The sequence below is a fragment of the Oreochromis aureus genome, linkage group 19 (assembly GCF_013358895.1).
Source record: "Oreochromis aureus strain Israel breed Guangdong linkage group 19, ZZ_aureus, whole genome shotgun sequence".
In the NCBI taxonomy this organism is placed as follows: domain Eukaryota; kingdom Metazoa; phylum Chordata; class Actinopteri; order Cichliformes; family Cichlidae; genus Oreochromis; species Oreochromis aureus.
Genome location: NC_052960.1, coordinates 29,287,720 through 29,304,341, shown reverse-complemented (window position 1 = coordinate 29,304,341; position 16,622 = coordinate 29,287,720). Strand labels below are relative to the sequence as shown.

General features: G+C 40.8%; 1 protein-coding gene across 2 annotated transcripts; it reads left to right on the top strand.

Annotated features, from left to right (window-relative positions):
* The first annotated feature begins 1,011 nt into the window (after positions 1-1,011).
* On the top strand, positions 1,012-16,124 carry lamtor3 (late endosomal/lysosomal adaptor, MAPK and MTOR activator 3). Of its 2 annotated transcripts, none has more exons than XM_031759283.2 (7): positions 1,012-1,090; positions 4,507-4,562; positions 13,523-13,557; positions 13,656-13,714; positions 14,281-14,414; positions 14,847-14,910; positions 15,812-16,124. In XM_031759283.2, the coding sequence occupies exons 2-7, from the start codon at positions 4,554-4,556 to the stop codon at positions 15,883-15,885; spliced, it is 375 nt and encodes a 124-aa protein (XP_031615143.1). In that variant the 5' UTR covers positions 1,012-1,090; positions 4,507-4,553; the 3' UTR covers positions 15,886-16,124. The 2 variants fall into 2 exon arrangements, with proteins under 2 accessions (XP_031615143.1, XP_031615142.1); XM_031759282.2 differs by lacking the exon at positions 1,012-1,090 and adding an exon at positions 4,175-4,283 and having other exon boundaries at positions 15,812-16,102.
* The last annotated feature ends 498 nt before the right edge of the window (positions 16,125-16,622 follow it).

Genomic DNA, 16,622 nt, shown 5'->3' with positions numbered 1-16,622 from the left:
CCGTGGGGGCGGGGCAGTGTTTTGGAAATGACAGTCTTCATTACAAAGCTTTCTTCGTATACATGTTTTTATTGAACATTTGAAGAACTAGCAAAAAAACCAGAAACTGTTGTAGAGGACATAAAGTCAGAGATAGAAACGACAAGGAGCAGGTGCATCTAGTACAGGTAGAGCTGCTGCAAAAACCCACAGAGCTCAGCAGCCAGCGCAACAAATTCTGGATCCTTTGCTTTTAGTTAGCAGTTAGCATTAGCAGCACATCCTGCGTCCGATGTGAAAAGACCTTTATGCTGCGCACTGTGACTCACAGCAATGGTCCCGGGTCAGCCCTGACTTTGTGTTAAACTAATCCTAAAGTAATAATGGTATTTCTAACCACTGACATACCACAACTTTATCCTTTCAACAGCTACTTAAAGTTAGCGGACCTAGCTGCTATCGGATATTTATATAGAGATCCTCCAGCTTCAAACTGTATTACCCTTCAAGGACCTGCAGTTCAAAAAAGTGCCCATCCGACAGCCAAACCCATCTGTTCTCTGATTGGATTGTTACATTTGTGATTGACATGACATTGACCAATCAGATGACAGGAAGAAAAATAGGGTCAAAATTCGTACTTGTAACTTGCAGGGGGGTTTTTGGCTAAGTCCACACACAAATTTTTTTTACACATACAAATCTTTTTTACGCACGCACAAATTCTTTTTACACATACAAATCTTTTTTACACACACACAAATCTTTTTTACACATACAAATCTTTTTTACGCACGCACAAATTCTTTTTACACATACAAATCCTGATTTACAAGTACAAAATATTTATGACCACATTTTGAGCCCATAGAACCAGTTCTCGATTCCAAGCACGAACACTAACACACAAATTTTACAGGAATCCACGGCTTTCCATATATGAGCAAAAATCACACCACCACTTTCTGAACCAGCCAGGCTTCAGGCGTCGTCAGTGACATCACTCACTCTTAAGGAAGCAAGCCTCGATTCACGTTTCATAAAATACTTCCTGGATATTTCGACACACACTCCGAAGCCTTGGCACAGTGCATCCCATCACTCTCTAAAGGTACTTCCTATCGTCTATTCCTAACCTCTTTTCGCTGACCTAGATGAAAATGTAATTTAGATCATGTAAGAGTGGGGAGGGGCAAATTTAGGTTCAGAGTTTTAGGGGTGCTCAGCTCCCCATCATAAACAAAAGCGAGTCGTTTATTTTGGCTGGTAGACATGAACATAAAATTTGAGCAAAGGCAAAACAAGGAGCGACAGCTAAACTGAAACCTAAACTGGGAAAAACTAAAAAACTATGAAAACTGTGACAAGACTGTAGAACTATGAATCAACTATGACGACTGTGAATACTGTGACGAGACGTGGAGGGAAACAGACGACCTGACAATGAACAAAGGAAGACCGAGGACTTAAATACACACAGGAGGTGATCAGAGGAAGTGAAAACACACAGGGAAACAGCTGACTAGACAGGGGAAGTGAAACACAATGACAAAGACACACAAGACTCTTTCAAAATAAACCAGGAAACACTGAGAAAATAACACTAACCAAAGAAGAAAACTAAAACACGCAAAACACTGGGTCACAGACACAGTACCGTGACAAAAGTACCATTTTTCATTAAAGACAGTGGAAAATCGCACTGCCACGCCATACACATGAAGCAGTCTGGTCAGAGAACTGCTTTTACATACAGACCCTCCCTTTATTGTGCAGAGAGAATACTAGAAGGAGAGAGGCAGTCTCAGTTTCTTTATGGGAACAGGTAAAAGGGTGATGCCTTACCTGTTCCCAAAACTGTAGGCTGACGCACCTGTTTTATTTATTTTTTTAATTCTTGAAAGAGTAGCAGTCAAGCAGTTCACTGATCATTTGCATAGGAACAGTTTCAAGGGTTTCAGTCAGGATGTGGAGTGCATGATAGCACAGAAACAGCACTAGTGAATTGTCTTCTTATGGCCTCTGACAGTTAACTCATCCCTGTGCCTGTTCTGCTAGACTCAGCATCTGCTAGATGCTCAGTGCAACATTCATTACTATTGAGCACAGTATTTTACTGCAGAGATACAAACTGTTGGTATTAAAGTAACTGCAACAAAGTGGTTTTAATCACAGCTTCACACAGTTAGAGAGTTCCATCAGGTCACTCTGAAAGGTGCTTGAGAAGCCTTTGGCTGCAGCAGAGAGAATTCAAAATCTTGAATAATTATGCCCCACTGTGTCTTAAAGACCTCATACCTCATTATCCTAACTTTGCTTTCAGACTGCAGGGTTCCTTATGATTCTTAGATTTTTCAAAAGTTGAATGGAAAACATAGCCTTTAGCTTTGAGGCGCTACTTTTAGGTCCCAGCTTCAATTAGGGAGGCAGATGCTCTCTCTACTTATAAAATTAGGCTTAAGGTTCCCATTTTTGATAAAGTGTATCAGCTGGATCAGGTGACCCTGTACCACCCCTTAGTTATGCTGCAAAAGACTGGGGAGCTTCCCGTGATGCACTGAGCATTTCTTTTTTATTCATCTCTTTTCAATCTCTTTGTGTTTATACACCACTGGTGCATTTAATCATTAGCGATTATTTCTCTCTTACATGGTTTGCCTTTGATTCTGTCTCTCTTTACTCTCTTCTTTCCCTTTTTCCCTTTACTGGTTGTAGAGAATGGCTGCTCCTCCCTGAGCCTGAGGTTTCTTATTGTTAAAAGGGAGTTTTTCCTTTACACAGTGTTTGCTCACAGGACAAGTTTAACTATTCATTGTTTACTTATCTGTACTTACCAGGGTACCACCCTATATTCTCCCATCTAAGAAACAAATAATTATACTTGTGGAAGGTCCCTCTCTGGGATGATTACTCACCTGCAGTTCATCTACCTGGGTTGGAGGATTTCATGTTTTGCAGACAACGGAGCAATGTGTGCAAGAAGAATGCAAAAAAGTATCAAATGTAACGAGGTGTTTAGTTGGAAGCGAATGGGCATAGATAGAAATTTGTATACACCGGGTCAATCAGATCAGTATTTGATCAGGGATGTCAAACTCCAGTCCTCAAGGGCCAGTGTCCTGAAACTTTTCCATGTGAATAAAATTAGTAGGTCATTTGCAAGACTCTATAGAACTCCACTGCATGCTGAGGTGGCAACCCCTAATCCTACTGAAGTAAATTAAAGTGAAGTAAAGTCTAAAAGTACGTTTATTGCACCATGTTCATTCACTTATGAGCTGCTGTAACATGAATCAAATGGCTGACTGCAGAGTCTTCCTAATGACCTACTTATATTATTCAGGTGTGTTGCAGCAGGGACACATGGAAAAGTTTCAGGACACTGGCCCTTGAGGACTGGAGTTTGATACCTGTGATCTCGGGTATGGTTCAGCAACAGTTGTACAAGTTAAACTGTATTCAATAAGAGCCTCTAAGACGTTGCACACTGTGTTTAAATCAACCCCAGCAACAGTATTAGAGATACAGATGAAGGAAATGCCACTAGAAATCAAAAGAGAACTATTATCACTGGGAACTGGGTAAATTTACAGGGCCACAATCAAGATACACTGTTTAAGATGATCTAGTTCACATTTGGCCAGTTTAGTATGACCACTTAATGTTACATGGATGTCTCATAGGAGCTGGAGAAAACCCTTGCAAGCACAGGGAGAACCTGCCAGGGTTTAAGCCAGAAAATCTTTTGCTCTCAGGTGACAGTGCAAAGCACAGAAACAATGTACCACCCTTATCAGCAAATTATGGGATAAAAGGAAAAGAACATTTAGATTTGGCTGTAAAAGAAGCCAAAGAAAGAATTTCAGTTGATCTAATTACCAACGGCAGCTGGATAAAATAAAGAGCATAATAAGACCAAAACTGGGGAAACGTAGAAAAGCAACTAGGGAAAGAAAAGAAAGGAATGATGGAGGGAAGACATATTCATATAATGAATACATATTCATATATTCATCTGTTGGTGTTTTTCTCTGTGCAGTTTACATCAAATACGAAAAACACCAATAGAGAATAGGCAACCGATCCAAGCTCAGTAAAGTGAAAGGTGATCAATGTACTACAAAAAGAGAAGAAAGTGATTTTTGAGCACCTTTCAGGTCTATACCAGTGGGTGGCGCTAATGCGACACTTTGTAGTTTGCCAGCCACTAAAATCAAGAAGAAGAAGTAATCACGTGATTATGTTTTTTTAATCTCCCTTTCCAGATACCGAGGGTTATGTTTTTGTTTTAAAGTCGTTCAAAGGTTTGTCATTTCGTTTGAGATTTTAATGTGTATTTCCGATTTGCCTGCCTGGTTATTTTTATCATGTGTTTGTAGGTTAATAAGGAGATATTAACTGACGCATTTATATTATCGCTGTATTATCTGGGAAACAGCTCATGTGGTTGTGTGGTTTATTTGACATAAAAGAATGTGAAGTTCCGACGACGTACTCAGTCCTCTGTGTGAACAACTATCATTACAGTCATCTCCCTGCAGTCGTCGAGCGGTCGCGATACCTCGATAGCTGCCATGGCCGATGTAAGTATGAGATGTTTGTCATTCTTCTTGAGTTCCCGTCTCCAAAATGGAGAAGCAGGAAAAAGCGTATTGCTGATATTTCCTATAAAAAAGGGACACGTGAAGTACTGTTCGAGATTAAAAGTGCTCTCAAAAGTAAGCACTTACTTACTGTTTATTTTTATTTTATTATGATCTCTTTAATTTTGGAGGTGTCGGAGAATAATGCGCCCTTATCAAGATGTCGAGGCGACCAGTGCAGAGTGTATTTTGGACAGTGCAGCCGCGTCGTCTGTGCGCGAGCCGATTGTGACGTCACATCACGTGTCTGTGGTCGTGCACGGTTTGTTGCGCTGCCTCCGGAGCTGGGTGGAAAGCACAAGTGTACGATTGTTTCGGTTTTTATGACGTTCCAGCACAGAAACTCGGAGACGTGCAGATATACAGAGAGAGAGATGTTGGAAGAGTTTTTTGAAAAAACACAAGAAAAACTCTTCCGGCTTCCGGTTTTGACCTCTTCTCTTCCTGTGTCAGCGCTTATGTGGCGATATTGTCTGAGCGGCGACCCCTATCGTTCAGGAGAATACTGCAGTGCTGTCATAACTGCGGGTATGAATCATTAGCCGTTTCTCAATATGCATACTTGTGCGTACTTGCGTTCTCGTGTACTCGTGATACGTCATCAGTCGGAGACCAAGTACTCTTCAATTCGAAGTACGCATCAAGCCGAGAACGCGAAAAAGTCCCGGATGTGTTCTCGCTCCGCCCGCTTTATCGAGCATGCATCGGTGGTGACTTGTGTGGACTTGGTACAGCTAAATATCCCAGAATGCATTTCGTCCAAAACTCAAACGCGGCAAAGGCGGACGAGCGGGGCTAAAAACTTTTAAATATTACCCTTTCTGGGTCACAAAATAAACTTTTAAGTTATTTTCAAGCGAGAATGTAGCTGTGTAAACTTCAAATATCTGCTCGATTTATCAAGATATCATATATTTCCAAACGCGCTCCGACGTTTTCGGAGACGTCTGTGACCCGCCAGCTCCATAGCAGACAGCGAGGTCGAGGATTATTACAGCCGGCGAGAACAGCGGACTCCTGGCACATCGTTTTCAAACCCCCCCCCCCCCAACGGTCTTTTCGCTACTCAGGTTACAGAAACCCCAGCAGCTGTCTATCGTATTGAGTGTCCACTTAAATAAAAATAAAAGGGTTCTAACATCTCACCTGCTTGTTTTTATTAAGGTCTGTACACGTATGTACATGTACACTATTTTTATTAATAGAGATTTCACTACTGAGGTTAAAATTATATATAAGTCACTTAGATCACTTCTAAATGTTAATGTTTGGTTTATTTGAGTGTTTTATTTGTTCCTGAGTAAACCGGTTTGGCTGTGATTAAAGTTAAGCCTCATAACATGTTACTCACAGTTAAATTAAGAGGGGACGGCAGTAAAAACTCCGGACATGTGACATCATCAAGTACGCTGGTGTTCTAATTGTACAAATCGCGAGTCCGTACTCCCGTGCGTTCTCGGCCAGTACGTACTCGCCGAGAACACGAGTACGTACTCGCGTACTTGAGAATTGAAAAACGGCAATTGACTGTAGAAAACATGGACGACGCCACAGCTCCCCAAAAATGAAGCCAAAACGTCTCTATCGCCCCCTGGTGTCTGGCTGCAGTATAGGTCATAAACCCCGCCTCTTCCATGTTAGCGGATGGGACTGGGGTCAGACTAAAATAAATTTATTCTCCTTAGATAATTTTTTTCCAAAGATTCTTTCTTTTGTTATCAATAGTTCTCATCATGCTCATTGATGTCCAAGGGGTCTCCTTTCCCATAAGTTTGATTCTAATTCCTACCGCGGCGATGTTAAATTGGGGTGAAACGTCATCATAACAGCTTTGACTGGCAGCTGCAGTCACGGAGAAACTTGCGTATCTCTGTTCGGGAATAGCAGATGGAGCGTAGACTCTGAGAGGCGGGCCAGCGTTTACGCTACGAAAACACGACCGACTGTTTTAACCTGACAGCCTGAGGTGTTCTTCAGTAAACTGGACTACCTGACAGAAGGACCCGAGGCCCCGCTGCACTTTTTCGGTAAGTTAATCGTGTTTGTAAGCTAATCCGTAACTACTGTCCTTAGCTAGGTCCTGAGACCTAGCTAGCTAAAATGAGCACTCGGCTGTCAGGGTTCGTTTAGCTAATCTGTGCAGGTGAATGAACTTACTAAAGAAATCAAGAGAAACGTTCCGGGCTAATCAGTCACTAATTACTGTTACTGTACTTTTATTACAAGTATTATACTGTAGAAGCAACAGGCTGCACCCTGCTGCAGCTCCTGTGCAGAACTGAATATCAAATATATGCAAACAACAGCATGTTTTCAGGCTCTTGCCACATCTGTAAAGACAGTAACATCTTTTTTAAAAACTTGTACTTCAGTAACTCCTCATTAATCAGGAACTATGGATTAAAGTACTGTAGTGTACTGTAATACTGAAAAAATGTAAGAGAAGAACTTCAGATCCTGAGTGTGTGAGGACAGAAGAATCAGCTTTATTTCAATTTTGAGGGATAAAATTTATATTTGAGTTTGATGGTTCTGTTCTCTTTGTGATTACAGGAGCTGCCCTCAGATTCAGACCTCAGCACCACCCAGTGACAGCAGACAGATCATCCAACATGTTAACTGCAAAATGAACTGATGAAAACAGTACAAAGGTTAAAGTACCACACGTGCTGTAGTGAAAGCTGCAGCTTTATTGATAAAGTTAAAGACAAAAAACAAAAGGATTAATCACTCATGTAACTGTGTCACTATATAGCAGCATTAACAGGACCTCAGTTTGGTGTTTCACAAAGCTGCTGATCTCAGACCTGCACAGCTTCTGTTTTAAACACTTGATGTACTCAGCTGCATGAAGAGCATATGAGATTTTCTCTGGCACAATTAAATAAAACCTGATGAAGGTCAAAGGTCGTCACTTGTATGTTGAACTACAAACTTGTCATCTGGAATTCTTTCACAGTTTTTTGCAGATAATGTGTTATTTACCATAAAGTGATTCAGAGTTATTCATAGCAGAGTAACTAGAGAGGATCATATATTTTTAAATATATAACTTTCTACAGGACTGAATATAATATCTTTATGTAAAAGTCTGGAGCCTCTGGGGAGTATCCGAGTATTTATAACATTACACAAACCAAAGGTCTCCATCACAGTATTCATGAAATGCTGGGTTTATCCATCTCCTGGATCGGGCCTACGGAGGAGTGCTGAAGATTTCCCTGTGGGGGAGCTGCTGGTGAAGATCATGAATCCTGCTTGATCAATGCGATGAGCTTCAGTCTTCCTGGTGTTTCTTAAATGAAGTCTCTCTCAGTCGGTCAACAGAACATCTGGCACAGGACAGCTGTGATGAAAGAAAAGGAAGAAGTTTCTCCAAACCTCTGGACCCAGGAAACCCAGCTTGGTCCTGATGGTCTCCCTCACTAGTTTCTCTCCAGGGTGAATGTAGCTGTGGATATTATATGGACTCTATTATTAAATGAAAAGAACAAATTAGACTACACTACTGAAACGTTCTGCTGATGTTTTTAAAGTCTCCGTGTTACCAGGCTGTAGAGGGCTCTGAAGATTTAAACAGTTTTAGATCCATTACACTCACAGTCTTATGTTAAAATCTCAAAGGACAGCATTATATTTTTGATATTAACAGTAACTCTGGGCTTCTGTAGAGTGTGCAGATGATCTCATCACTGTCTAAAAATGTATAAAAACAAACCTAAGAAGTGCTGAATCCTTCAATAACACAGACTATTAGAGTAGCAGGTGTGTAGCATCGCTAACTAGCTAGCAACAAGCCTCCAACACAGCGCGTATGCTAGCGGCTAATCTAGCCAACGAATTAACAACAAAGTGATTTTAGAACTATAAGATAATAAGCTGTGTGTCTTTTTTATAACAGTGACATGGTTGTATTTACCTTAATTAAACGAGTCGTCAGTCGCGGTAAACCAGCAAAAAAACTCGAGCAGCCGGGCTACGTAAAAAGTGTAGGGGGGCGTGTTTGTGGTCATGTCCAGCGGGTGTGTGGGCGGGAGCGTTACACAGTCGCTCCACCTCAAGTCACTACTGCGCAGACTCTGGCTCCAAATTTGCAAGATGGCAGCCTCCACAAGCGGGATATTTTGGCTTCATTTTTGCACAATGGTAGGAGGCGGAGTCGCGTCGTCCATGTTTTCTACAGTCAGTGGTATGAATACACGGCAGTTTCGCAATACTCAAGTATGCAAGTCCGTACTTCTCAAGTTCACATGGAAGTTTGGATTTCGCTCATTTTACAGTTGTAACGGCAGTGTATTTGATGACATCACAGCTCAGTTCCAGCGTTTTTACTGCTACCCCCTTAATTTTTAACTGTGGTTAATATTTGCAATGGAAATTACACATGATGCAGTTCATATATTTTTTTCTCTGAAAAAATACAATTTAAAAAACTATTTTAAGCACTTTGGCAAACCTTACTTTTAGATATGATCTGTTTCATAGTGTCTGAAAAGCTTCATACAGTTAAGCACCTACTTGAGTGAAACGCAAACTTTATTTCAAAATATTATACACGTATGCACAGCTCACGCTGCTTATTGAACAAAAACAAACGTGTCCGATGTCAGAATGCTTTTATTCTTATTTTAGTCAACACTCAAATCTTAAAATAGACAGCTAGTGATTGGAAGAGAATTGAAAAAAAAATAAAAAAACATAATTTGATCATCTCTGGAGCAGTCTTCAGGATCTTCATGTATCAATATTAGAGCAGGGCGATATGGCCAAAAATATATATCACGATATACATTTGAAAATTGAAAATTTGCGATAACGATATAACTGACGATGTATTTTGTCTCGCAGAAATTATAACTCCACAACTTTACTAGCGCAAAAAAACCCCCCATCCATTTATTTTCACTTAAACAAGCAGCTGTTTTTTATGTGCATTAAAGCTATATAAAAATTTAACAGTGCAAATGCAAATTCCTTGCTGAAAGTTTAACCAAAAGGCATTTCCAGTAGAAATGGGCTGACATATCCTCAGCATAACCATGTATAATATCCACTGAAGTTAAAAAGAGGTGCTTTGCAACATTAAACTGCAGTGTGCCAAATAAAAAAGTCAAATATGTATTTTTCGGACCATAACGTGCACGGGATTATAAGGCACATTAAGCGAAACAAATCAGTCAGATAAGTCCAACTTTATTCAACTCATTCTTCTTGCTTCCTCCACTTCTGTACCATTGATCATTAATGCTGTGTTCTATCACAGCTGCTCTATTCCCATATTGTTGCAGTATATTAATGACTAACCTCATATTGTGGATGGATTATCTCAGTTGTTCTCCTGACTGAAGTTTGGTCCGTTTACAGCATCCTGCCATGCGATTGCATTTGTCCATAACCATCAGGAACCCTCACGTTAACTTTTATCGAGTGGAAAAGTGTTAGCGTTCATCTTCCAGCTTCACTGTTTATGTTATGCTAACATAGCTGTTTCGCTAGCGATCACATAGCACATCATTATATACCAGCTAGTCCAACTTCAGTAACCCTACAAACGTCACTGCTGTTTAGTTTTCTGTCTTCATTTACGTTGGAAGTGATAGCAGAGCTGTACGTTTGAATTTTTCCAGAAATCTCTCAGTCAGAACATGCTATATCATGCTTAGGTAACTAGCGAAACTAGCGAGCTAACTTCCGTTAACTTCCTGCTAACTAAGGTTTGGGGTCTTCACTCACCCCGGTTCTGTTAGCCGTCAGGGCTGGGGGGCTGGGAGGAGGTGCTGGCCGTCAGATTGGGGTCTGGGATGCGGGGCCTCCCTGCTACTGCAGATGGGGGGGCGGTCCGCTTGCCTCCACCCCAGAGAGAAGGGTTACACCTCCTGGGTCTAGGTGCGGCTTGCCCCTCCGGGGGCGGGGGTACCTGGACCTGGGATACAGAGTATGTTTGGGGAGTGTGATTGTCTGGGCAGTGTCTATTTGTGTCTGTCTACATGTTGGGTAAGTGCCAAGTATTTGGTTGTGTATATGGGGGTGGGAATGCACGTTTGAGTCTGTGTGCGTCTGTTTGTCTGTGTCTATATGTCAGGTTGGGCCTTAGACTCTACCTCTCTGGGAACATCTCAGGCCCTCCAAAGTACGGAGGCCTATCTCCCCTCACCACACTCCCTGCCGGTGGCTGATGCCCTCAGACGTTGGTGTGCTGGTGGTTCTTGTCAACTGGGGCTGGGCACTCATGTATGTACCGGCTCACTCCTGGTGGTGGCCGATTGGCGGGGCCTGGCACCTGTGGCCCGGCTGGGCCCCTTCCGGGGGGTGGGGTGCCCTCAGGCCTCTGGCCTCTGGGCCTGAAGCTCGGTCCTCTCAGGCGCAGCCGGCTGCCGGCAGAGCCCGCGGGCACGCCACTGCAACCCCCTCCGGCCTCTGCTCTGTGGCTGCTGGGTGACATCTCGTTTGGGGGTCTACTCAGCTCTTCCCAGGAGGGTGGCACGGTTCCCCCCCTTTGGTGGTCCTCCTTGGATCCTCATACTCTGGGGCCTCTGGATGTCTGGGGCCTGGATCTCCTCCATAACTGCTTCATGCCCTGGGGGACGGGGCTATGGCTCCCCACACTCCCTAGCAGATCGTTACATGGAGAAACCTTTGGAATACAAGCATGATTATCCACACAGGTGTATACACGGGTGTTCACAGACACAAACTACACCTTTCTTGGCTGCTACCTCAAAGCACATTGTGCGCTATCTATCTTGCATGCTGCACAACAACATTTAATATTTAGTATCTACTGTTATCTACTGCTAGCTAGTTTATTGTGATGGTGCTGTATTTATTATGTAGCTGTTTTTGTTTTTGTTTTTTTTGTTTGTTTGTTTGTTTGTTGTCTCTTCTGTTTTTTCTCTCCATACAGGTGATCCAGGTGTTTTGTTTGTTTTCTTTCTTTCTTCTCTCCTTTCTCGCCATCTCTTCTCCCCTCAATTTTTCTTTCTCTCCCTCTCTTTCTTTCATTCTTTCTCCCTGTCCTATCTCCCAGTCATGTCTGTCCCGACTGTAACAACTGAAAATAAAATAAATACATAATTATAATAAAGGTCAATCAAATGAACCAATATGGCAAGGCCATGATGATCCAGTTGGTAAAGTAAATCCGCTTGGCATCTCTCTTGGCCTTAAGACAACAATTCTGATGGCTAAAGATCCAAACGGGACAGGGGGAAAGAAAAAGAAAAAAAAAAAAGGAAAAAAAAAAACAACAAAAAAAAAACTTCCTGCTAACTTCTAACTCCATTAAATGTAATAAATTCTGTTTTCATGGATGCCTGGATCATAACTTCATAATTACACCTGGTAAAGCAGCAATGCTGATCGTTTTATTAAAGATGAAAGAATTTAGACAGTTTTTAACTCTCAGTGATGCTGCAGTGTTCATTTGACTTTAGGACCTGAAGGTGACGGAGTTTAGGACCCAGATTACGCCCACAATTTATGAGCACCTTAGTCCGACAAATACGGCAATAATGACGGCCAGCTTGCATGTTCTGCAAAAAAAAATGTGCTTTGTTGTGTATCTGACGGACCAACACCAAACCAGTTCCACATCACTGAAGTTGCGCCATTTTTACAAACCAATTCTGGTTCATACGTTTCACTCAACAATCTGCTTTCCCCATTCTCATTCTCCGTTGCTGCCGTGCTTTTTCGGCCATGTGCGTATGAAAACAAAGGCACTGCACATGCGCGTTTTACCCATACTCTATCGCGATATTTCATTTTCTTATCGTTGCCTAACATTGTACCGGTATTACTGTGAACGGTATAATATGGCCCAGCCCTAATCAACATGCTGTTTCTGCTCCTGGTGGGATTAAAATATTTATAATGTTAGATGTAATTCAGAGTCAGCTGTTAAAATAAAAACGGACATTTTCACATCCAGGGATAAAGACTGGTGAAATATTCAGCTCAGTATGCTGACAGCTCTCCAAGTAAGACTTTAAAATAAAACGAACCAGTTATGAAGCTTAACTTATATTCTCAGCCAAACCGATTTGCTCAGGAACAAATAAAACACTGCAATAAGTTTTGAAAATGATGTGCGTCCTCACCAGCTGTAGTGACTACAGCTGGTGAGGACAAAAATGAAATGACAGATCAAAATGTCAGAGCAAAAATGACATTTGCAAAAATGTCAGAGCACTTTTGCAAATAGATGATGTCTTGATAAATCAAGCGATATATGAAGTTTACGCATCTACATCCTTGCCTGAAAATAATGTAAGAGTTTATTTTGTTCCACAGAAATGGTAATATCTCAAACTTTACGTACACTTCTAGCAACTCTCGTCCGCCATTGCTGATTATAAGTTTTGGACAAACAGAATTCTGGAATACTTGGTTTCACCAAGTCCACATAAGTGACCAGGCTGCAGCGTACGCGCTGTAATGCTTGCTTTGCTCACTCAAGTTTTCAATCACCTTCTGTATATCTGTGCGTCTCTGAGCTCCTGTGCTGGAATACCCTTAAAATGATGGGAAAAACCTGCGTGATCGTATACAGCTGGATCTCTAACCCAGCTACAGTGGTCTCAGCGCAAAGTGCCAAGTTATCGAAAGGTTATAACCAGCTGACGCCCCGCAAAAATTGTGTCACACGACACATGATATGACGTCAAAATCGCAGCGCGACACCAGCGATGTGTCGACTATAATAGCGCTGTCACACAGACTAGTTGTAACACATACTTGTCGTACGCTGCCTCCATCTGACAACAGAGCTCACTGTAGCCAGCTGGGGCGTCCCTGGAGTGGAGCGGACAGCAAACCTGCTCCCTCTACTGGATGATGAAGTATGGTTTGTTAGCTCTGACCAACTGTCTAACTTTTTTTTAATGTAAAATTATTTGCAGGATTTGAAACGATATCTTTACAAACAGCTGCAAAGGTGTGTATCATTAAAGTAACAAAATCTTCAGTGTTGCAGTCGACACTATCAGGATGTTCAGTGTTTAATCAGGAAGTTTTGTTGTTTGTCTCCTTCAGCATCGAAGGTCTTCATGCTATTGTGGTCACTGATAGGGATGGTGTCCCGGTTATTAAAGGTAAGAAACATTCTGAATGGCTGGTTATTGCTGGTCTCACTGCTGCCATGTGGAAAACTGTAAAATCCATGAGAGCAAAAGTAACAGAAGAGAAATTTGGTAGTAGACTTACAGTGTTTTTGAATAGAGCCTAAAACCAGTGTCCATGTTGACACTGATAGGAGTAGCTGCTCCTGAAGGTGGAAGTCAGCCAGGACAGAAGTCCACGAGCTGTCAGTTTCAGATCAACTTGCAGTTAGTCTGACTCACATACTATTACACATCAGAGCAGAGAGCAGACTTGGCTACTTTGTTTGGCATAAGTGTTTTTTCTTTACCAAAAAAAAAAAGGGCTTTTTTTATTTTACTAAATATATTAATGTTTCATATCTTTTCAAATTTGAATTTCCAAGAAATGTTATATATTAATTTAGAGAAAAATGTAACCAGCATATAAGTTGTATCATAAATATACTGAATCAAGCAGGTTTGGGCAGTATTTGAAACAAATGTGAGCAGACAGCTGTAGTATTTATTCCTTGTGTGGAGAATGTTTTATCCCTGACATCGTTGCTGTATCCTTGCAGTTGCCAATGACAATGCCCCAGTTCATGCTTTGAGACCTGGCTTCCTGTCTACGTTTGCTCTGGCCACTGATCAGGGCAGCAAACTGGGCCTTTCTAAGAACAAGAGCATCATCTGCTATTATAATGCCTACCAGGTCAGACCCCTTCTTTCCAACAATCAGTAGTTTGGTATATTTGTCATATCCTAGTCTAGCTCAAAAAATATAATATTGTGAAAGTGCTGTTTTGTTTTTGAAAAAAAAAGGTAAAATTTCATATATTCTATATTTGCTACACAGAAAGTACTGCATCAGTGTGCTGTGGGATGGAGGCTCAGGTTGTTTTGATGATGGTCTTCAGCTCTTCTGTATATCAGAAGGGTAGAGGGGATACGATTTTTAGATATGAATTTCAAGCTCTATCCAAGTTTAATCTCATTATGTCAGTTTGTTCTCAGGTCAGGGGTGGTATTGATCGACCAACTCAGAACACTGTTAGCACTGATCGTACATTTTTATAAGTATATCTTGTAATCCTTTGTTCATTTAACTTTTTTTAATAATATGTAATGTTTCTGGATTGAACAGATTGTGCAGTTCAATCGGCTACCACTGGTCATCAGCTTCATTGCCGGCAACACTGCCAACACAGGTAAAGTTTGAGCCAGCGATCAGAGTGCCATTTAGATGTCATAAAAAAATCACTGTCAATCAATGTTAATATAAAATCAGCATTACAAGTTAAATTTAGCCAAATCACTGGATCTTCACTTCGATCGTCGATTCTATTCTATTTTGACTCAGACAGTCAGAAATATTATAATTCTGATCATTTATCAGGACACATCCATATTTTTATATCTATTTGTATAAAAACAAAGCTGACACTTGTGAGACTTCATCAGAGGTGTGAGCATCACAGCAGATGCCTTTGTGTCAAAGTACCTGAGGATAAAACACAGAAAATGAGCAAATGTGACAGGAATGATGGAGTTTGAGTTGCTGTGACAAACGTTACGCTTGCAAGATCCTCTGTGAAGAGAACGGGCCTGTTGGGCCTACAATTTCAGGTGTTCTCCAATATATATTCAATATATTTTTGAACAATGAGGTGCATGAAGTTGTGGATGTGGCTGCTGTGGTCCTGTCACTTGTGCCTGCCATTCACCAGTTTTGAAAGTCCTGCGTTAATTTTTTCCTCCCACTCTTTATCGTTGTTGCTCTTATACTCACTTAATATTGAATTGAATTTTAAGTGTTGTAGACCTTTTTTAGTGTATTTTGTATTTATTGGTGAGTCAAAAACAATTCTGTCAGGGATACAAATTTTAGTGACCATTAAACATTAAAAAACACACATAGAAAACATGTTATCACACGGCTCAATGTATGTAAAATATATGAAAATCAAAAAGAATTATAATACTTATTTTTTTAAACAAAAAACCCCCATAAATGTTATGTGTCTGTACTCACTGTGTATTATGAGTTCTTCTCACATGTGTATCATATTTGTTGACTAACAGTACAATACTGTCCTTGTTTGTCCTCAGGTCTCATAATGAGCCTGGAGAAAGAGCTGGCTTCACTAATAGAGGAGCTGAGGCAGGTGGTGGAAGTGACTTAAAGCTGTGACATATCAGCTGCACAGTCACATGATCTGGATCACACCCTGCTCACCTTCATGCTCTCAGTACTTCTGCATTCATGTCTTTAACAGATCTGACTAAATTTAAGACCTGTGCATATCTTGCTGTGTTTTTCTGTACACCTTTGTGCCATTAACGGATATTTCTTGTAGAATTTCTTGTCTGATTAAATCTGTAATTATAAGCAATTAAAAATGTCGGGTTTTTTTTTTTACAACTAGGGTTAAATTTTACTTGTATTTTATTTTATTAATTGTTGGAGTTGAACCTTCCTTTTTTTGGAGGGTCTTGCTTTAAGCATTTCATGATATTAGTTGTGCACTGCTGTAACAGTGCTGTATGTATGATGGGAAAAGGATGCAGAGAATATTTAGATGTGATTTATATCATTTGAAAATGTAAATATGGTATTTAAAAAAAAAAAAAATCTCTAAAAAAAACTGGTTAACAACAAGCTAACATTCAATTAACACATTCAGGTTTGCATTTTTATTGCAACAATGTTCATGTAAATGCTTTCAAATGTTTATTTTTTTGTGCAAAATTCAGTTCAATTTTTTCTTTAAATCACAATTATCATAAGGTGCTTTATGAAATGGGGAAAACCCCCAAGCCGTAAGAACCAGTGCCTTAGGTTCTGGCCCACCGTCTGACACTTTAATGTTTTGGTGGCATTGTTGTCCAAGTCTCTGGAACTCAAGTGTTCAAACGGCAA